Consider the following 23207-nt stretch of genomic DNA (forward strand, 5'->3'; position numbering starts at 1 on the left):
GTTCCAGAATCTCCCACACCCCAACCCTTGTGCAGCACAGTTTCAGGAGAACAGATTTGGCAACAAACCAAGTCTAGGCTGCCAGGCAACCTTCCCTCCTCCCTCCACCAAGAGACTGCAAATCCCCAAGTTGCCAGAGAGAGCCTTCCTAGGTTTCCAGCCTCCTCTTAAAGAGGCATGAGTGAAGCTAAAAGCAGAGCAAGGACCTGGAGGTCTCAAAAAGAGATGAGGAGGGGAGTCCCAGCATGTGGTCCAAAGATCGGTCAGGAAAACATGCATCCCATAATGAGGCAGGAGATAGCTGGGCCCCAGGCCCAGCAGCTGGAATCTGTCCCCTGTGGACGGATACTCCAAGATGAAGACAAAAGCACTAGGATAATAAGAGGAGCTGAGCCCCGCCCAGATAAAAACGTAGACAGACCACATTTACCTTGAAGCCAAGGAGGCCTTCTCAACTACACATGCACGGAAAGGCTCCTCGGAGGTCAAAAAGGGAGGGCGCGCCACCCCATGGTAGGTGATGTCAACCTACCCATAGGCCTCTTGGCTAGAATCCATGTTAGCTGAGAGAGGCACGCGCGCACACAGGGGAGGGCCCTGAGTTGAACCAAATACAGACTCAGAACCAGGCAAAGCAAGATGATTGGCCGCAGGAAACCCGGAAGAAATGTCCCATACGAGTGATTCAAACTACCACGAGGGCACAACACTTTCTCTGCATCTGCCCGTGTGAGTCTATTCTCATGTACCCTTTTGCCTCCTAATAAACATTTTACCTGTTTCACTACTTTCCATCTCTTTGAGGGAATTCATTTCTACAAAGCTGATGGGCCAGGGGCCTTGTCACTGACCACTGGTCTAGTGGTTAGGATTCAGCACTCTCACTGCCACAGCCCGACTTCAGTCTCTGGCCAGGAATCGAAATCCTGCTTCAAGCTGCTGCAGGCTGAGGCCACCCGAGATCAGTAAGACGCCAGCAGAGACAAAGGAAGACAATTAAGAAAGACTTCCCTTTGGCCAAACTTGAGTCAGGTTCCTCTGAGTCCTCTTTCTGACCTGGCCTCTGACCTTGGGCTCTGTCCTTGTTTCGTTTAGTCCAGTTTTTTGGGTTTTTTTTTTTTTTTGGGTGTGTGTGTGGGGGTGTGTGTGTGTGGGGGGGTGTGTGTGTGTGTGTGTGTGGTACGCGGGCCTCTCACTGTTGTGGCCTCTCCCGTTGCGGAGCACGGGCTCCGGACGCGCAGGCTCAGCGGCCATGGCTCACGGGCCCAGCCGCTCCGCAGCATGTGGGATCTTCCCGGACCAGGGCACGAACCCGTGTCCCCTGCACCGGCAGGCAGACTCTCAACCACTGCGCCACCAGGGAAGCCCGTTTAGTCCAGTTTTAGCAAGAATCCTGCTAGGTCAAGTTAATGGAAATCGCCCACCTGTGACCTCCGTTCCCATGCTTCATCCCCTTCCTTTGATATCCTATCACTCTGGTCTGCCTTCAGCAAGAACCCTATCAAGTTGGTTTTACCAGAATCCCCCTTTTCCTTAATGTTTCATCTTGGTAATTTTCCATCCACTGTCCCCCACTCTGGTCCTGAGCTACAAATGCCCGCTTGTTCTTGCTGTATGTGAATACTGAGCTCTCTCTTCCCCTATTGCAAAAGTTCTGGAATAAATTGCCTTTATGGCTTTAACTTCTGTCTGGCTCTAGTTTTCTTGGATATAATTCAGCCCCTGACAGCAAACAGAAAAGAGAATGCCCAAGGATCCAATGTACCCTCCCCATCAAGTGAATGTCCAAAACAGACGTATAGCCCTGGGAGTAAGACGGGGGTACACCTTGAATTCAAATGTAACAAATATTCATTCTGTAGTCGAATATTTCAGGCCCTGTTCTAGGAACTAATAGCACTGAATAACATGGACAAACAATCTGTATCTTTATAGAAATTACGTTTAGATGAGGAATGAGGCAATAAACAAAATAAACATAAAATAATAGTATGTCAGAGGATTAAGTGTCGTGAGGAAAAATCAAGTAGAAAAGGAAGCATGAGAGGAAGTACAATTTAAAATAGCATGCAATTTTAAAGAAGTAGAGAAAGACAACTTGGAGAAGAAGATGACCTTTGAATCAAAACTTAAAGGTGAGAATAAACACAGAAAACAGTGATTTTAATGGAGTTTGTACTGAACAGACAAGGATTAGGTTTCCTCTACCAAGCTGCATTCTGGCTGCAAGGCCCATTGGGTTTAAATATTAAATTAAGTCCGACGAGAGCAAATGAAGAACATTACATGGGAGCACATTTTAAAATTTGTGGTCTGTGAAATTTACTCGCTACACATAAAAAGCGTATATAAATTTTTTTTCTTTACAATCACAGTGCCTCATCCTCACAGAAAAAATTCCAGCTGCATTTGTAACACTATTTTTCATTTAGGTAAATATTTACACACACTGAATTTTGTGCATGTGTTTGTGTCTATATGCACAGTATAAATATGGGTCTGCACATTCAGTATCCCTCTAAGGATTCATTTCCGAAAGCCATTTTAAATTTACATATACATATACATATAAGCATTGAGAATATCATTCTTAACCTTCTATCTGCCCCAGTATGCTTGAGAGATACCACTTCCCATCACTACAGTGGCTACACAGCATGAGGAGAAAGGAAGTGGTGCAGGAACGAGGGAATTTAGCACTAGTCTTAAATACCTCTCAAAGGATTCCAATATGCTCTTTCACAATTCAACACTATCTCTTACTTCCCAGCGATACATACAAGCAACCAGTTCCTGACCTATGTTTTGGTTTAACAGCAGAGAAGTGCTAACAAAAAGTCTGAATAAAAGGCACTGGTACTCAGACAAGAATTTTATCTTCATTTAAACCTTTACATTTAAAAAAAATCTCAGCTACTCAGGGATATGAGATACTGGGAACCACAAGCTCTGGGACTGGATTCTTTTTCAGTTGCATTTTTCTTTATTCCTGTAGCAACTAGACTCTGCTCATCAAACTCTGCAGTGGGTCAAGAGCTTAATTTTACAACAAATGTGGGAAGGTTTATGGATTTAAGAACAGACAGTTATGTGCTGTACCATTCAGCTGCCTGCTGGTTTGTTTAAGAGAGGAGGAAGAGGGAAAAAGGGAGAAGTGAGCTACAATCAATATTTTTAAAAAGCCTTTAAGGATTTTAAGTGAAATGATCTGTATTATCAGAAAAAAAAAAAAAAAAAAAAAACACCTAACACTCAGATTGCCTATTTTCAAATAGGGAATGTAGCACATCGTTCTAATGACAGTTTGAGTCTATGTGTATCCTTAAATCTGAAATGGGTCTCTTGTAGGCAGCATATAGTTGGGTCTTGTGTTTTTATCCACCTAACCACTCCATACCTTTCGAATGGCAAATTCAATCCATTTACATTCAGAGTAATTATTGATATATAAGCGCACACGAATGCCATCTTATTAATGGCTCTCTGGTTGCTTTGTATTTCCATTGTTTCTTTCTCCTTCTATGTCCACTTCCGTACATTGAGTATTTTCCATGTTGGTGTGCTCTGTTTTCCCTTTCTTTGCCTTGGTGAATCCATTCTATATAGACTTTTGTCTTGTGGTAACCTTGTAAATCACATTAAAAATCGTATAGATAAAACAATCCATTTTAGGCTTATCAGCTATCGCAACTCATCTGTGAAAGCCTGTGAAGGCTCCATCTTTCACTCCTCCTTCTTATATTATTTATATTACTGATATTACAACTGATATTACTGATGTTACAACTTACCTCTTTTTATGTTGGATATTCATTAATGATTTATAGTTGCTATAGTTCTTTTTACTACGCTTTGCCTTTAACTTTTATACTATAGTTAAGTGGGTAACACCCCCCCCCTCAACATGGAGTTACAACTCTCTGGGTCAAACTGCCTTTGTTTCTCCATCACCAGTGTATTGTATACTTTCGTATGTTGTCCTGTTGCTGAATCAGCATCTTTTCATTCCACCTTCAAGAACTCCTTTCAGCATTTCTTGCAAGGCAGGTCTACTGGCAGTCAACTCCCTCAGCTTTTGTCTGGGAAAGCCTTTATTTCTCCTTCTTATCTGAAAGGTAACTTTGTTGCATACACTATTCTTGGCTGGCAATTTTAATCTTTCAACATTTTGAATATGTCATTCTACCTTCTCCTGGCCTGGAGAGTTTCTGCTGAGAAATCAGCTGACAGCCTAAATGGGGTTCCTCTGTACCTTACTTTCCTTTTCCCCCGATCTGCTTTAAGATAATTTCTTTATCACTGATTTTTATAATTAATTAATTTATGTATTTACTTATTTAGGGCTGCATTGGGTCTTCGTTGCTGCACACGGGCTTTCTTTAGTTGCGTTGAGTGGGGGCTGCTCTTCGTTGCAGTGTGTGGGCTTCTCACTGCGGTGGCCTCTCTTGTAGCAGAGCACGGGCTCTAGGCACTCAGGCCGAGTAGTTGTGGCTCACGGGCCCCAGAGCACAGGCTCAGTAGTTGTGGCGCCCAGGCTTAGTTGCTCCGCAGCATGTGGGATCTTCCCGGACCAGGGCTCGAACCCGCGTCCCCTGCATCGGCAGGCGGGTTCCCAACCACTGCGCCACGAGGGAAGCCCTATCACTGATTTTTGACAGTTTCATTACAATGTGTCTTGGAGAAAGTCTTTTTACATTGAGATAATAGGGTGTTCTTTTAGCTTTATGGAGTTGTATTGTCTAAGTCTGTCCCCAGGCCTGGGAAGTTCTCAACTATTATTTCTTTAAACGAAGTCCCTGCCCCCTTCTCCCTCTCCTCTCTTTCTGGAGCCCAATTATTCAGATACTTGTTTTTCTGAGAGAATCTGATAGCTCTTATAAGCTTTCATCACTCTTTTAAATCTTAGTTTCACCTCCCCTTCTAATTGTATTATTTCTATATTGCTATCCTCCAAGTCATTTACTCTTCCTTCTACGTGGTCTGCTCTGCTACACATGTTCTGTGTTACATTCCTTCATCTCATTCACTGAATACTTTAGTCCCAGTATTTCTGTTTGGCTCTTTTTATAATTTCATTCTCTTTGTTAGAGTACTCCTTCCATTCATTAATTTTATTTCTGATTTCACTAAATTGCCTTTCTGAGTTTTCCAGTGGCTCGCTGAATTTCTTAATACTATTTTGAATTCTTTATCAGTTAGATCACAATATTCCATGCCATTGAGCTCAGCTGCTGGAGAATTACCATCCTCTTTTTGTGATGCCATATTCCCTTGACTTTTCCATATTGGTTGTAGTCATGTGTTTCTGCTTTTTGCATTTGAAGTAGCAGAAAGCACCTTAACTGAGCTTTCATGTCTTTTCTGTTTCTTATAACTCACCAGGCTGGCTATCAGAAACCTCTCTTTTGTTCTCCAGAAGGCGGCGCTATAGCTCAAGCTTGTGGTTTCTCCCTTGCCCATCCACATGCTCTGTCTACTGGAGCTCACTCTCCTTGACCAGAAGCGTGCACAGGGAGCTGGCAGCAGAGTGGGAGGGAGGTGTGGGTTTAGCACTTGGTGAATTAGGGGTGCCCACAGTCCTGGCAGGGAGATCCTGGGAGTGGAACTCCCAAAGGCATATGGGTAGAATTTCTGCTGAGTGCAGTCCCTTTAAGGCCATTTGAAATTCTTATCTACGGAGCACAGGCTCCGGACGCGCAGGCTCGGCGGCCATGGCTCACGGGCCCGGCCGCTCCGCGGCATGTGGGATCTTCCCGGACCGGGGCACGAACCCGCGTCCCCTGCATCGGTAGGCGGACTCTCGATCACTGCGCCACCAGGGAAGCCCCTCTTATCTACTTCTATTTCAAAGTCCTCCCAGCCCCTAGCTGCAAGCTCCCAGCTTAGTACTCCAGGTGCCAGTGGAGAGAAATGGGTTTCTCCAGCCAAGTCCCACCCAGCCAAGGCAGTAGGGCGCTCTCATGCTCCTCCTCTTTCTCCAAGGACGAGATGTCTCTGACACATAAATCAGCCTGATAACCACCTTCTTGCGGTTGGGTGGGGTGCTGGGAAAAGTTTCTCCTACTGCCTCCGCTGTGACCAAACTCCTGTTTCTCTTTTTGTTTGTTTTCTTTGTTCTTTTTTTCCTCCAATGGTGTGTTGGCACCTCCCTTTGGGAGGGCTGTACCTCTGCAAGTTGTCTGTCACGGGTGTATACCTGCCTGATTCACACTCACCAGATTCTGGTCCCACAGCCAGGAAAGGGGCCCAGGCAGCCTTACTGGCTTCATTAGTTCTGCAGCTTACAGGGAGGTTTCTCTATCTCCTACCAGATGCACTGGTGAGCAAAATTCCTCTTGGGTCCCTGAGAGCTGGGTGCAAACTGCAGAAACCCCACAAAGGGACTCTTATTCATGTACGGATATCTAGTTCACTGATTTATAAAGGGGAGATGAAGAGGAGGAACATCTTATGCTGTCATGTCACAGACACAGTATTTTACAAACTGGGGGCCTTGTAATAAACAAAGCCTCTTCTTGAGCGCATATTTCAGTTTAGGCGACCCAAAAACTAAACAAATAAATAACGTCAGCTGTAGAAGTGCAAGTGAAAAAATAAAGCAGGTTAAAGAAAAGCATCAGAGGGGCTTCCCCGGTGGCGCAGTGGTTGAGAGTCCCCCTGCCGATGCAGGGGACATGCGTTCGTTCCCCGATCCGGGAAGATCCCACATGCCGCGGAGCCTGTGCTCTGCAGCGAGAGAGGCCACGGCAGTGAGAGGCCCGCATACCACCAAAGAAAAGCATCAGAGCATTGCTGTACTTATTGTCAACAAACAATACTGTAGATCCTCCTGAGTTTTCAATGCAATACCATTACCTGCTATTGACAACAGTATGTTTTCTTCCTTTCCAAAACTCAGTTTTTTTCTTGTCTCACTGTACTGGCTATATTAAATACATCAGGTAATAGTAGTTTATATGTCTTATTCCTGAATCCTAAAGGAAAAACTTTGGGGTTTTACCTTATAGATTATTGGTTGCTATTGGCCTTTTGTCAGGCTAAGAAGGTTCTCTCAGATTACTGCTTGCTAAGAGTTCATATGCTTTTAAGTAAAACATTTTATGAAATATTTATTACCAAATATATTGGTATGATCATATGAATTTTCTCCTTCACTCTAGTGTGAATTTAATAAATATATTTTCTAATGTTAACCCATCTTTTTACTACTGGAATAAATTTAGCTGGGCCATAATATACTGCTGAGTTAAGTTTGCTAATATTTTACTTAGCATTTTTTTGTAGCTATGACCATAAGTGAAGCTGGATTACAATTTTCCTTCCTCACACTACCCTCATCTGGGCTTTATTTTATGAATTTTATTCTCAGATAATAAGCTGTAAAGTGCTGCTTCTTTTTCATTTGAGATTACCCATTCTTAAATTATTTGCTGGAAATCAATAGAAAAGTGGTTTGGGATGTGTGTGTGTATTTTTTTTTTTTTTTTTTTTTTGCGGTATGCGGGCCTCCCACCGCTGCGGCCCCTCCCGCTGCGGAGCACAGGTTCCGGACGCGCAGGCCCAGCGGGCATGGCTCAGGGGTCCAGCCGCTCCGCGGCACGCGGGATCCTCCCGGACCGGGGCACGAACCCGCGTCCCCCGCATCGGCAGGCGGGCCCCCAACCACTGCGCCACCAGGGAAGCCCGTGTGTGTGTATTTTAAACTATTAATTCAATTCCTTTAATAGCTGTAGCTCTATTAACATTTTCTTTCTTCATGGGTCAGTTTTGATGATATTATATACAACTGTCAGTACCATTTAACTTAGAAACTAATTTGTTAATTAATAAATTTGTTCCAGTTTGCGGTCCCTCTTGAAAATAACCCTATAATTGCTAAAAGAAATATTTCTTTTTTCTTTTATCAATCTTTTCAGAGATTTTTCTTCCTGCTTATTAGGTTTCTAAAACATGCTTCCTCCAAGTATTGCTTTAAATATGCAACTCTTATGTTTTGATATGAAGTCTTTGCCTTTTCCATTCTTGTATTGTAAAATTTCACAATATGTTTGATCTGTAAGCTATTTAGAACTGTTTTAAAATTTTTAAGTATGTCATGACTTTACATGATTTTTTGATTGTTACTGTTATTTCCTGTGATTCAATAAATATGATATTTACAATAGCAATGTCCTCATGTTGTAAAGGATGTTGAGTTTTATAAATGTTCCATGTGTTCAGTGTTCTATATATGTCAAGCTTTTAATTTATAGGGGGTTAAATTTTTATTATTCTTCATTAATATCTGTTACACATATTAGTTTCTGAGAGTTGTGTTAGGAATTATCACTCTGATTTTACATTTGTCTATTTATTTTGGAAAATCTATTAATATTTTGCTTTCTTGATTTTTTGAAGCCATTTTACTTGGTGCATACATGAGTAGTATTAGCATAATGCTTATTTTTTGGATCCTTATACAGTGTCCTTCTTTCCTTAATTTTGCTTTCAGAGCTATTTTGTCTTATACAAGACAACTGACAAAAAGAAATTGCGGGCTTCCCTGGTGGCACAGTGGTTGAGAGTCTGCCTGCTGATGCAGGGGACGCGGGTTCGTGCCCCGGTCCGGGAAGATCCCACATGCCGCGGAGCAGCAGGGCCCGTGAGCCATGGCCGCTGAGCCTGCGCGTCCGGAGCCTGTGCTCGCAACGGGAGAGGCCATGACAGTGAGAGGCCCACGTACCGCAAAAAAAAAAGAAAGGAAATTGCAGTTTCCTTTTGAATAATATTACTTGGAACATCATGTTCTCATTTCTTTTCAACTTTTCATGTTCTGTATTTCTCGATGTGTCTCCTTTAGCTGGGTTTTATTTTTGTGAGGTGTATACAACATGAGTTATCTTTCTGAATCTAATCTGACAATCACTGTATCTTACCTGGAGAATTTCACTGATTTCCATTTATTGAGATTAATGATATATTTGGATGTATACCTGTCATATTTTTATTTTTAAAAATAACTATTTTTGGATACATACAAGAGAATATACTTTAAAGCATTATAATGAAATGAACTCCATTAACTCACCACCATGTTAAAAATTAGAACATGTCCAACACCTTTGTATTTATCTGTGTGCTCCTCCCCTTTCAACACCCTTGCCTATACTCCAACAAAGGTAGTTACTATCTAGAATTATGATTCCATTGCTTTAGAAAAATAGTCTTATCAAATAAGCACATATCCCTAAAAATATGTACGTACGTTTTATCCATATATGGTTTTGAGCCTCAAAACTAGTCCTATACTTTATATAACCTTGTAGGATATGTTGTTATACATATTTTTTTTTTTTTTTTTTTGTGGTACGCGGGCCTCATTGTTGTGGCCTCTCCCATTGCGGAGCACAGGCTCCAGACGCGCAGGCTCAGCAGCCATGGCTCACTGGCCCAGCCGCTCCGCGGCATGTGGGATCCTCCCGGACCGGGGCACGAACCCGTGTCCCCTGCATCAGCAGGCGGATTCTCAATCACTGCGCCACCAGGGAAGCCCTATACATATTTTTTAATGGAAGACCTGAGTAAAAAAGGTTCGTTGGCCTAAAGGACCTGCTGGAATTTGCACTCGCATAGCAAGCACATGGTTTCTACTTTAATTTTATGTTCATCTGGGGTGACTGACAGAAATTATGGAGTGGATACTTTGTTTTTATCTCCATGATATTACTTAGCACATTTCCAGGCCTTCTATTTACAACATGCAGGCCTCCGAAGAGTGGCTTGAATACTTACTAAACTAAAGAAACAGTAACAATATGTAACAGTTATCATTTATTAAGCACTTATACTCATTTAATCCCTAAAACTTCCCGTATTAATACCTGTTAGCAGAGGAAAAAGCTGAAGTTTTGAGAAGTTAAACAAGGTCACAGAGATTGTAGCATAGCAGGCAAAATAACTCCGAGAGCATCCAGTGCCTCAGTTTTCTCATCTTAAAGTGGAAATGATAACACTGACTGCATAACTACTCCTAAAACAGATTTCCTTTGTAAAAATAAATAAAATTATACATCTTCTGGTGGAAAGTGGGAAACCATATCCAATCAGTTAGGATGTGGGCACGTGTGTTCACACACACATACACAAAACAAAAATAACACACTCAGAACACACTACCAAATATTTTGTGAGCTTGTTTCCCCTCTGGGCACTGTAATGGACTCTCACCCCACCATGGCCTTGATGCAGCCCCTAGCATAATACAGCAAGCTTAAATTTTGAATCTGAATTTTATAGCTTACGTGTAAGCAAGGCATCTAGGATTCCATCAAGAGTTTTGTGGGTGCAGTAACACTAAAGCAAGGCACAGACTACTTAATATTGCTTAGACATTCAACTTACTTCTTTGGCAGCTTCATTTTTTTCACCTTTTCTTCAGTGTGTTCATCTGATATACCCACATGACATCCTAATGCCAACAAAGTCCTGGAAAAGAAAGCCAGACATAAGCTGCAACAATTCCTTCCCTATGTCCAGAACAACCAAACATAATAGCAGCTGGGCATGAGGTATAACAGTCCACCTCAAATGCAGAGAGAAGTATTTTGTTTTAAAGCAAAAGGAAAGCTTACTTAGTTGTAAATTATTTACTGTTGAGTAATGAGTAGGACATCTGAAAATTAAATGTTTCAATTCAAACATAAAAAGGAACATATTGAAAAGTAAGTCTCTCTACAATCCCTTCCTCCTATTCCTGTTTCTTTCCCTAAAGGCACTGATTGCTACTAATTCCTCAATGTCCTGCTACAATCTATGCATATTCTAAAGCAGGTGTGTGTGTGTATGTGTGTGTGTCGTTGTTTCCGCTTTCCTTTTACGCATTGGTTATGTGTAAGAGTTCTCCACAATTTGCTATCTTGACTTTACAATATAACTTTGATATATGACTTTGACTTACTGTCCTTCATATAAAGCTGGTTTATTTTTCAATAGCTCTGAAGTGTTCCATTCACTGAGTGTGTCATAATGTCTCACCCAATTATCTGTTCACAGTCTTTTGTTATTAGAAAACAATGGTGCAATGAATAACCTTATATATTTAATACATGTACTATATCCTTCATCTGTAGGATAAATTCCTAGACATACAATTACTGGGTCACAGGGGTGGTACACTTCAGAGTCTGACAAATATTGCCAAATGTCTGTAGAGCTGGTAATCGGTTATTATATTTCCACCAGCAAGGTATGACACTGCCTATTTCCCATACCTGGTCCAACACAGAGTTAACAATTAATATGCTAATGAGATGTCTCATTTACAGTTTTAATTGGCATTTTTCTTAAAGTGCATTTGAGCACCTTTTTCGTATGCTTTGGCCATATCTGTACTTCCTTTTTTCTGTGAAAACATTCCTTGTTCACCTTTCTGTTAGATTTGGGTTTTGTTGTTGCAGTTCAGAAGCTCTTCAAATATATGATATGAATTACAAATACTTTCTCCTGTTTGTTATTTGTCTTTTTACTTTCTTTATGGTGTTCCTTCTATGCAGAGCTTTAAATTTGTTTTTATATAACTGAATTTTTCTATCTGTTAAAAATGGCTTCTGAGTTTTATGTGATACTTAGAGATTTCCCAATTGTTAAATCACTTGAAGGAAACGTCCTTGCTTTTTTGACGGGAAGGGGTGGGGCAGGGGAGGCTATATGTCTTAAGGTAGAGATTTAATTTTACTTCCCAGATGGATACCCAGTTCTCCACAAAATATTTACTGAATAATCCATTTTTACCACTCACTTGAAATGCTACTTTTATGATATACTGAAGTCCCCATATGTTTTTAAATCCCTTTCTGGACTTTCTACTCTAGAAAAACCACCCTTTCACATGACACATCGGGGTTCCAATTGGCCAGAAACAGTTTATCCAGTGTTTAGATACACTGTACTTTTTAACTCCCTTTAATGAATAAGCTTTTGTTGATTTTCCCAAGAAAGATCCTCACCATTCACATTTAGAACTCAACCTTAAAAGTCCCCAGACTTAGGTAGAACAACAACCTTTACTATTCATGACAATGAGTGGCTCCACCTATCTCAATAGAATAAGATGCAACAGCATAAACTTTTTAGACGACAGAATTTCTAAAGTGTGGTCAATTGCAAAAGGAAGGTAGCAAGTATCTAAAATCCATCTCTACTTACCCTCCATCACATTTTAAAAATGACAATATGGTGACAGATATATACACACACACACACACACACACACACACACACACACACAAACCCACACACTTACACACACTGTTATCAAGTTAAATTTTAGGTTATGTATGGCAAAATCGAGATGAGCCCATGAAATTACCTTTGGAGTGTTAAACTGCAAAAATATGGATAGAGCAAGAGCTAACTGAAGCTATGAAATTATCTAAAGAATGTGCCACTTCAAATGAGACTGACTGGCAAGAGAAGAATCAAAAATTGACTCTCAGAACAAACACAGGCTATGCTTATTCAAACACCGTCCAAGGAACAGGAAGTTTCCTGCCATCATCCTCCATCATTTATCTATTCAGTAAGTATCTTCTGAATGCCAGGTCCTGTGCTAAGTTCTGGGGATAAGCTTACAGGCCAGTGAGGACTAAGACAAAACTTAACTATAACACAGTGTCCTGCATGCAGTGACATAGGTACAGGGCTATGAAAGGGTCAAGTAGGATCTCAAACCCAGCTCTAAGGGAACTCAAGGGTGACAGTAACATTGGGATTTATCTTAAATCCAGGTAGTTAAACTTCTGAGTGCATGCCTACCAAGAAATCTGATTATAACATATGGAGAACCCTGCCTAATACATTAAGTGACGACAATGCCTAGCACTGTATGACCATCGCTACAGCCCGGTTTTAGAATACTTCCATCGCCCCATCAGACTCTCCATGCCTGTCTGCAGTCATTGATCATGCCCAGCCTCAAGCAATCATAAATGTGCTTTCTGTCTCTGAAGAGTTGCCTTTTCTGGACATTTCATCTAAACAGAATCATATGGTACTGAATCTTTCATGTCAGGCTTCTTTGACTTACCATGTCCTTTAGGTTGATCCGTGCTATAATGCACATTAGTAGTTTATTTCCTTTTATTGTTAAATAGTATTGCATTGTATGGCTCTATTACATTTTGTTTATCCATTCATCAGCTGATGGGTGTTTGCAGTTTTTCCAGTTTGGGGATGTTATGTATAATGCTTCTGTGAACATGTCTTTGTGTCAACATAGGCTTTCATTTCTCTTGGGTAGGTATGTAGGAGTAGAATTGCTAGGTTGTATCATAAATTTATGTTTAACCTTCTAAGAAACCACCAAGTGGCAGGGCCATTTTACATTCCCATCAGTAATACATGTAGATTTCAGTTTTTCTATATCTGCACCAACACTGAGTATATCTGCCATTTTGATTATGGCTATTCCAGCATGTGTGCGGTAGTATCTCATTGTGATTTAGTTTGCATTTTCCTAATGATGTTGAGCATCTTTTCACGTGCTTATTAGCCATTCATATATCTTCTTTATTAATATATATACTCAAGTGTTTTGCCTGTTTTTTAATTGAGCCATATGTATTCTTATTACAGAGTTGTAAGAGTTACCTATATATGCTATATACAAGTTCTTTATCAGGACTTGTATGATTTACTACAAACCCTATAAATGTAAACTTACATGATTTATAAATATTTTCTCCCCATCTGTGGTCTGAGTCTTCATCTCCTATGTGGTTTCTTTTGTATTAGAAAAGGTTTTACTTTCAATGAGATCCAATGTATTGATTTTGTTTTCTTTTACGGATCGCATTTTTGGTATCGTATCTAAGAACTCTATGTCTAACCCAAAGAGACTTTTAAATGAGAACAACGGATCATTTAAAAAGTCTAATGCTATCAACCACACCAAGTTCTCTGAATAAGAACTCTTTGGTCTTTATATTATCTTTATTAAAACCATTTTATTTGACTTAACACCGTTCAACTCACCCTTTTAAAGTGGTTTTAAAGTCTGCAGCGGGTGGGGAGAGCGCAGCGTGAGCTGTGGAGCTTGTGCAGAGGTTAGCAGAGAGGAACAGAGTGTGGGAAGTGGAAAAGGATGAGCTGGAGGTGGGCTCTCCATCTGATTCCTGTGCTTCCCCCAGTAACCTGCATATGCATTCAGCACATATTTGCTACAAGATTAAGTGGCAATAATTGGTTCATGTTGCAATTTAGCACTTCAAGTATATGGCCACCGACAAGAAGAGGAAACAGACTGGCACAAAGCCACAGAGAGAACCGGAAGCACCCTGTCCATGATAACCATTTGGTATATAAAAGCCTGGCTAGAGACTGAGCTTTATTGCTTATTCATTGCTTCATTCATTCGACAAATATTTACGGAGCTCTGTGTAAAGTTCAAAAGATGGTGAATAAAATCAAAATCAGAGCCCTGCCCTCAAGAAACTTAGGTCTGGTGGAGTAGAGAGGCCATCCTGTGATTATACATAGCTGGACCGTTTCTATGCTGAGTACAAACAGGCTGAGTGCCTATGAAAGGGGGCTTTATTGAGTCAAGGAGCTCAGCAAATGTTTCCCGAAGAAGTGACCTGAGATGTAAAGTATGAGAACAGGGCATGGAGGGGAGCATTCCAGGAAGTGGACCTAAAGAAGGGGAAAGGAACATGCAAACAGGTGTGCAAAACAATGACTAGTGTGATGGCAAGCAAGGAAAAAGAAGAGCAGCCTCCTACATGATGATGCTGGTGAGAAGGGAAGCAAGACCTTGCAGGACCATTGGGCAAATTAAGGTACTTCCTTTATCTTAAGAGCAATGGGAAGCCATTAAAGGAATTCAACCAGGGAGAAATGACACTAAATATTTGAAAAAGATCAGAGTACAGAATGGGTAAGAGAAGAGCTAGGTTAATACTTCAGTTGGATCTGTCGGGACCGTTTTACAGTTTCAGGTGGAGAATAATGGTAGCTTAGGCTAAAGACATGGAAGCAACCTAAATGTCCCTCAACAGGTGAATGGATAAAGAAGATGTGGTACGTATACACAATGGAATAGTACTCAGCCATAAAAAAGAATGAAATAATGCCATTTGCAGCAACATGGGTAGACCTAGAGATTATCACACTAAGTGAAGTAAGCCAGACAGAGGAAGACAAATATCATGGCATTTGACTTGTATGTGAAATCTAAAAAGTGGAAAGAGAAAGGCACAAATGAACTTATTTACAGAATAGAAACAGACCCACAGACATACAAAACAAACTTATGATTATCAAAGGGGAAAGGGGGGGAGGGATAAATTAGGAAGTTGGGATTTATACATATTACTATATATAAAATAGATAACCAACAAGGACCTACTGTATAGCACAGGGAACTACATTCAATATCTTGTAATAAACTATAATGGGAAAGAATCTGGAAAAGAATATACATACATATACATATATATGTATAATTGAATTACTGTGCTGTACACCTGAAACTAACACAACATTGTAAATCAACTACACTTCAACTTAAAAAAATGGTAGCTTAGGCTAGGGTGGTACAGTGCTGTTCTGGAAGAGGGTGTCAGAACTTCTGCAGTGCTGTACAGCACACAGATGATCATTCAAATCGGAAGTAAGCTGTCTTTTTCAACAATTTACGTGATAAAAAAAATCACAGAAAGAGCAACAAAAATTCATATTCACACGAAATCACCCAACATCCAAAATAAGGAATATTCTGAAATAATCGTTTGGTTATTTGTCACTTGGCACTCCTCAGGATTTAAATGAGTGAAGTTGCTAATACCACCCACAGTATATTATTTTTTTTAAAAGAAAAAACTGAACTTCATAGAGTGCTTCTTCTGTTAGACATTATGGTGCTAGAGGCTTTATCAATATTGTATCATTTAGTACCCACTACAATTCCATAAAGTAGATACACTATGATCCCCATTATAAACTGATGCTAAAAAGTCTAAGGTTCAGAGAACCTAGGATTCCCTTTGTAGGAGCAAGTCCTTAAATCTAGACCATCCAACCATCTAGACTCTATGTTCTTACCCACTCTGTTCTAGTGCCTATCAACTAACCAAGTGAATAAAGGAAATACATAAAGTACTGTACTTTCTTTAACTACTGGCATTGGTATAATGTGAAATTTGGAGAAATAGGAGCTCTTTTCCCCCTAATTTAAATTTTAAAGAAACAAGTGAAATTAGTTCATCATAAAACCATATAAATATTAACAAATATGAAAAGGGTTATTAGCATTAGCCATAGGCAACAGCACCATGGTACCTGCAGTTTGATGATAAATCAAACCAGCCACCAGTAGCTGTTAGGAATGAGATTAGGTTGTGTGTAGCAGTCAAAGGCTCAACACACCAAGGAGATTGGTATGGAGATTTCCACATTCCAGGCTTCCTAGGATTTGCCTAGCTGGCTTAGCTGTCAATTGCTACAATTATAGGGAACGTACTGCAAATTTAACTAAAATATCTTAGGCCATGAACTTTCAATAAAAACATTTTGTTGTAAAAGATGGGCAAATAACGGGTGGCCGTGAATTAGCAAGCTAAATGCACAAGCTTCACATCAAGACCATAAAGGAAGACAGGAGACCCTGAAGAGGAGGTCACACTGATGTGTTCTGCATTCCTTATTACAGGTAAGCTTTGTCATTTTTTAACCTGTAGTGGTTTCTCAATTCACTCGATTTGTATATACTCCTTTTCCTTTTAAGTTACTAGTAGAACCTAAACTCATTCTAGGCCCAATTTGTTAATTTTCATATGGAAAATCACTACCAGATCTTTGAAGGTATATACCTGGACCCAAATGCTAGAATTTGAAACAGTGTCTAAGTTTTATGTTCTGGGTCTGTGGTAAAATAACTTCAATAGAACTAGCTCTTTGCACTTAACAAAACTGAAACAAAACAGAAAAAGGACAAAAGTATTGGTTTATTCCGAATATAAGCAGGTTTTGAGATAAGTGACCTATTGGAACAAATCCAGTTCTTCGAGGCCATCAGGGATGGAAAAGCGCAAAACTATATACTTAATAAGGTACTTCCTAAGTACTTGCTGACTTGACAGTTGTCTAACCATTATTGAGTTTATGAAAGGACCCCATTTTCTGATCATGCATCACCAAGTCTTACAGTGAAAAACTGTTCTAGACTAGAAGCCAGAGAAGCTAGCACAGTCCTAGCACAGCTACTAACTAGCTGTCAGGGCATTTGACAGCTCTATGAGAATCCCCGGCTGTGACATCACTGGTAAATCTGAAATAGTAAACACTCAGCCCAGTGTGCTGCTAGAAAGATTAACACAATACCTGTAAATGAGAGTGTACGTGAAAAGGCAAAGCTCTAAATAAATAAACATACTAATTAGTATAAAGTATCGTATGGTATTACCACTAACACTAATAATAAATGCCATTATTCAAAGCTCAATGCAACACCTTAAATTGGTATAAAAATTTCTAAACACCTGTTCAAACCTTCATTTACCTAGTCACACACTGGTAACAATTTATGACTGACATTCTGAGGAGCACTGAATCCAATGTCAAAATCCCTGTATTCCCATATACCCATTAACATCTGTAGGATACTCTTTGGGAAATACTTACATAGAGCATAAAGACATAAAGTAATATGCTCAAAGTCTGTTCCAAACAAATATTGATTCAATCTACCAATGCATTATGGAAATTTCTAACCGGAATTAAAATGAATTAAAGCTTAATATCAACACTTGGTTTCTTTCGTGTAATACGGATAGGAAAATAGGAAATTTAAGACACTCACTTCAGGGTCTCAAGCGACATCTGTAAATTGTAATTGCGTTCCTGTTCAGGCAGCTTGGAGAACTCCACCAGACATGGGTGCTGTCTCTTATTGTCATCTCTAACCTGAAACAGAACAGGATATCGACCTATAATAGTTTCTAAGATCAGATACTAGCGATGATAATCTAATTGCACGGAGGAAAGCGAAGGGGGAAGAAAGAAGGGAAACCCAGACCATCACCCCAGCTAAGCTGCCTCTGTCATCTCCCAGGCACGGCTAATATTCGAGGTCAGCGGTCAAGCCTGGCACTGTCTGGGCTTCCTGATGTCTTCCATTTGGCACCGTTCCTGGCCCCAGTGTCCATGCCTGCTCTACCCTGAATCCCCCATGCCCACTCTCCCAGCAACTTCCAGCATTTGCTTCAATCTTACTTTCTCAAGGACGCTCATCCTGCCCGCCTTCCTAATATGCCAATCTGCCCACCCACCCTACTCTTTCTTTTCCCGTAACAGTTACCACCTGCTAACAGACTAGGTATCTATTGCATTACTGTCTATCTCCCTGCAACTAGAATGTATGACCAAAGGAACAGGAATTTGATCTCTTTTGCTTTTTGACAATGTGTTCCCAACACCTAGAACATGCCAGGCACATGGCAGGCACGGAACAAATATTTGTAAACTGAAATGAATTCTAGGTAAGAAGGTGTAGTAATCACTTAGTTTTGATGTGCAGGAAGTTTTACGTGTTTGGAGCCAAACAGATTAGAGACGTCAATTAACATCATGACTGATTGATACAAACTCTTGGAAGTGGTTCCAGCTGTTCATTTCACCTCATGTAAGCTACTTCTGGCTCTCACAAATCACTCCAGTGCTTTACCGAAGTCAGTTAACATCCCACAGCCATTTTTCATATTAATCCTTGAAAACGTGGATTAGCAACCAGAATAAACTAAATTCAAGATTTTAGGGATGAATTAATGAGAAAGATGTTCTGTACCCTTGCATTAGTAATTAGGTTTTTATCTTCTTAGAGACCTAAATTACACAGGCATTACTGCCATGGTGACACCACAATCACAGCCATATGCTGTCAGGGAACAAATTACTCCATGGTAATAATTACCAGGCTTTATAAATGCCACATAAAAAGTACGTAAACACGAGTAAGGATTTTTTTTTAAGTTTTCAGGAGTCGCCAAGTTAAAAACAAGATAGTTATTCCTTTCTTTCCAGTGATCATTGCAAATGAACAGGACTTACACAAAAGCATATAGTTTATTTACTTATTCAAGTGTGTAACTTTGGAAATGAAATCTAGAGTTACAAAATGTAACACTAAATTCTAAACATAAAGGTAAAGATGAACATGCCCAATTCCAGAGATAATTAAATCTGTGTTTGTGTAATTTCCACTTCCTCTCTATTCTCTATGCCAGAGAGTAACTGACCCCATCGTCCTCTCAGGTGTCCAAGTTAAAACCAGAAGTCGACCCAGATTTCCTTCCCTCTCTTATCCACATCCCAAAGTGGAACTTCAAAAACACCTGCAGTCATGTCTCTCCAGCCCCACTGCTGGCACACAGTTGGGAAACTCACAACCTCTCACCTGGGACACCTGAGTCCTCTGCCCTGACCCCTTTTCCTGCCTCCAGGCTCACTGCTCTTCCACAAGAACAGCAGAGCAAATATTTGCCACCTCCTGGAAGCCCTCCCTGATTTCACCAGGAAAGCTGTAAATATTCCTCCCTCACAGTTAGCATCTCCATCACAGTACTTAGCTTGCAATTGTTTGTGTATCTATCACTCAGCTAAACCGGAAGCTCTTAAAAAAGGCAAACTGACTAAAACAAGGTCTTTTCAACTTGGTGACCCCAGTACCAAGCACATCAGGTGAATACTAGGCAAAAGGGACACACGAATGCCTGAATGCACAGGCCTGATGTTATTCCATAAAATAGAGCTCTCACATGATGCTCCTGTGAAACACATCGCAAAGACATTTAAAGAAACTAAGTTCTTTCCAAAAAGTAAAAACAAACAAAAAACCCCAACTTACTCAACAGTTCAAATTGCTCTAAAGTAAAACACAGCTGACCACTTCATTTAAAATGTCAAAGAATTTATGCAATTAGTCTCAATAATAACAGGGATGTACCTAAGTCTAGACTAACAGAGATCATAAAGTCAGGGATGGTAGCCACTTATCTGAAAGGAGTTTTAGGAAAGCCCTTGTAAAAGAAGCAGGACACAAGGTCAATTACTACATGGTAGAACAATGTGAAATCTCCTCACGTGTCAGTTTGAGACTCTCCCAAATTGCTGACCCTCTGATATGATACCTGGAGCTGTGCCTGCCCAGAATGAGCCCTAAGAAAACAACTGTTTCGTTCTATCAGCAAGTATTTGAGTATATTCCCTGTCCCAGGAAAGGTGCCAGGTGCCAGCACTACAGCAACAGACTGAGTGCTTAATCTCCACCCTGGAGGCCCAATAAACATAAAGCCCAAGGTTGCTTTAACCAGCCAGGACCAGGTAAAGGCTAACTGGCAGCAACCAGGATGGCTCAGAGGCACTGTATTCTCTTTCAGCATCTACAGACCAGCAGCAATAGAAGGTATGGTATTGAAATGAACTGGATTTAACTGCAAAAATAGAAAATAATGAGACCTTATATTTCCTTTTTTTTTAAAAGAGGAAACATAAGTAAGTTCACTGTAGAACGTAATCATTTAGGCAACCTTTAGAAGCTTGCAACAGAAATCATCTTTCTTGAGCATAAGCCTTGTTACACAGTTCCTGTTACTGTGTGGGGTTTTGTTTTTTTTTTTTTGGAGGGGAGTTGTTATGAGATGTTTTTAAATCCCAGCCTGTAATTATCTTTCTCCAAATTGTGTCCGTAACTCAAATCTCTGCCTCATCTTGAATCTTGTGGTAAATTCTGTCAGTAACTTCTCTGGCAATTGACTAGGTACACCTTCAAGATATCTCTCCTCTTACTAACTTTAACTGATGGTAAATATCTTATCTAGCATTTACTCATTTCGTCTATTTTTTAAAGTCCATGAATATAGCACAAAACTATATACTTAACAGGGTAACTTTGTAAGTGCTTGCTGATTTGACAACTGTCTAACCATTACTCGATTAATGAAAGGATCCCATTTTCTGATCATGCATGAGTAAGTCTTAATAGTGAAAAACAATTCTGGACTAGAGAACATACATCCTAGTCTCAGCACAGCTACTAACTAGCTGTCAGGGCATTTGACAACTCTATGAGAATCCCCGGCTGTGACATCACTGGTCAAACTAAAAAAAAACCACACAGATCAGTGTGCTGTTAGGAAAATTAACCTATTACTTGTAATCGGGAGGATATGTAAAAAGGCAAAGCTCTAAATAAACAAACATACTAATTAGTATAAGGTATCATATGGTATTATCACTAATACTAATAATAAATGTCATTATTCAAAGCTCAATGTAATAAAGTATCACTGGCTGAATACACTCATTTCTATATTCAGTCAAATATAAGAAAGTGTTACAACCTTTGGGATACTTAGGCTATTAATATCATAAAAATGAAAGTGTGCCACAGTCCTGCTAAAAAATGATATATGCTACACTGGGATTACACGGGAAGTTGTTTTGGTTTTATTTCATCTAAATTTTATTGATAAACTGTAAACTAAGTTCTCTGAAAAATAATCATTTGGAAATGCATGCAGTCATTATTTCTCAGCCTCTCTTCCACTTATGAAACCAACTTGAATCTTTGCCAAGAGGACTTACACTGCTATGTACAATTGGGACTAAAAGAAGTGAAACATCTGAGGAGGAGAGTAAATTGACTTCTTTCCATTTTCAGGTTTCACTTTCAATTTCAGTTTTTTTCCCTGAGTTCCTTAGAAATCAATGCCTATTGTCTGTATATGTTAGCCTTGATTTAAAAATGTAACTTTCAGCCTGAAAGGTGGTAACTTTTCAATTGTCTAGGCAACTAAGCATCCTTCAATGAACCCGCCGCTAATGTCATTCCCTCTCGTAAAGAAAAAATGCCCAAAAACTAAAGTGTAGGGGAAAAAAATCAATCGGATCAACTCATGTCACCACATAAGAAGTTATGTTTTCAGAAAGATGTATTAACAGGATCTAAAAATAATTTACAAAATTATGTACCGGACCATACTGCCAGCCAAGTTCAATTTTATTCATAACCCAGAGTTCATGGATATTCTCTGCCAGTTTTTCTCTTATCCTCTCCAGGTGGGGAGGCAACACAATCTGAAATTGACAAAAAGAAAAAGAAAACACATCAGAAAGAAATGCAAGAAAATGCAGTGTTAATCGTTCTCACCGTGAGTTGAACCAAATAAAACAGTCTCATCAACCATTAAAATATAATCATATAACAAGGTTCCAAACCATCTAATCTAAATTTGTAAAACTAGGTATCTAAGCAATTAATAGGTAAATTTGGGGAAATTATGAATGAAAGTGAGAAAGAAAGAAAACAGAGTACTGCTGAGGACAGCCATGGTTAAGAAAAAAGTCCTAATGGATTTGGTATAACCACCAGAATATGCATTATTTAAAAACAGAAATCATCCCAGAGTTCTTAAACCAACCTGGCCAGCACCCACCGGCTAGAATGAAGGCAATTCAGTGTCCAAAAGATAACCTGCTCACTCTCTGTGTCTAGAAATATCTGATGGCAGAGATTTATGTTTTCCCTACCTCTGTTAACTTTTAGTGGTTTCCAAATACAAGCCTCAGGTGAAAGAATCTGAACCTGTTCCCTTTAAAGAGGGGGAAGTTTAGGGCTTCCCTGGTGGCGCGGTGGTTGGGAGTCCGCCTGCCGATGCAGGGGACACGGGTTCGTGCCCCGGTCCGGGAAGATCCCACATGCCGCGGAGCGGCTGGGCCTGTGAGCCATGGCCGCTGAGCCTGCGCATCCGGAGCCTATGCTCCGCAACGGGAGAGGCCACAACAGTGACAGGCCCGCGTACCGCAAAAAAAAAAATAATAATAAAAATAAAAAGGGGAAGTTTAACGGCCTCTTCATAACACCTAATGGTTTTCCAGGTGAGGGGTTGGCTGTGCACACCTGGCGATGCACGGGCACGTGCCCCACAAGCAGCCCCTCAACACAGAGAGCAAGCAACTGCCCGCCATACCCATGGATGCGGCAGAGTTTCCACAGGGGGCAGGCCATCCCTGTCTCCTTCCCTCCAAACCGTAGTGGTTATCCAGGGCTCAGGAAACCCTAAATGTGCTAGTGACAGCACAGAACCCCACTGTCCACTCCAGTCCATTTCCATCCTCCAATCGTGCTTACCGCTCAACTCTGGTGGCACCATACACACCCTGCCATGTTCCAGCGA

At 40.4% G+C, this 23207-nt stretch overlaps 1 protein-coding gene across 7 annotated transcripts in view; it reads right to left on the reverse strand.

The window, feature by feature from the left end:
• RYR2 (ryanodine receptor 2) overlaps positions 1-23207 on the reverse strand; it is a 746950-nt gene that overhangs the window by 294309 nt on the left and 429434 nt on the right. For all 7 annotated transcript variants that reach the window (XM_067025663.1, XM_067025662.1, XM_067025661.1 and 4 more), the window contains 3 exons: positions 22003-22107; positions 17834-17937; positions 10381-10464 (listed from right to left, as the gene is read on the reverse strand). In XM_067025663.1, the coding sequence (XP_066881764.1) occupies positions 10381-10464; positions 17834-17937; positions 22003-22107 (293 nt within the window). The remainder of the gene's footprint in view (positions 1-10380; positions 10465-17833; positions 17938-22002; positions 22108-23207) is intronic.

This window comes from Kogia breviceps, chromosome 2 (assembly GCF_026419965.1).
Source record: "Kogia breviceps isolate mKogBre1 chromosome 2, mKogBre1 haplotype 1, whole genome shotgun sequence".
Classification (NCBI taxonomy): Eukaryota; Metazoa; Chordata; class Mammalia; order Artiodactyla; family Physeteridae; genus Kogia; species Kogia breviceps.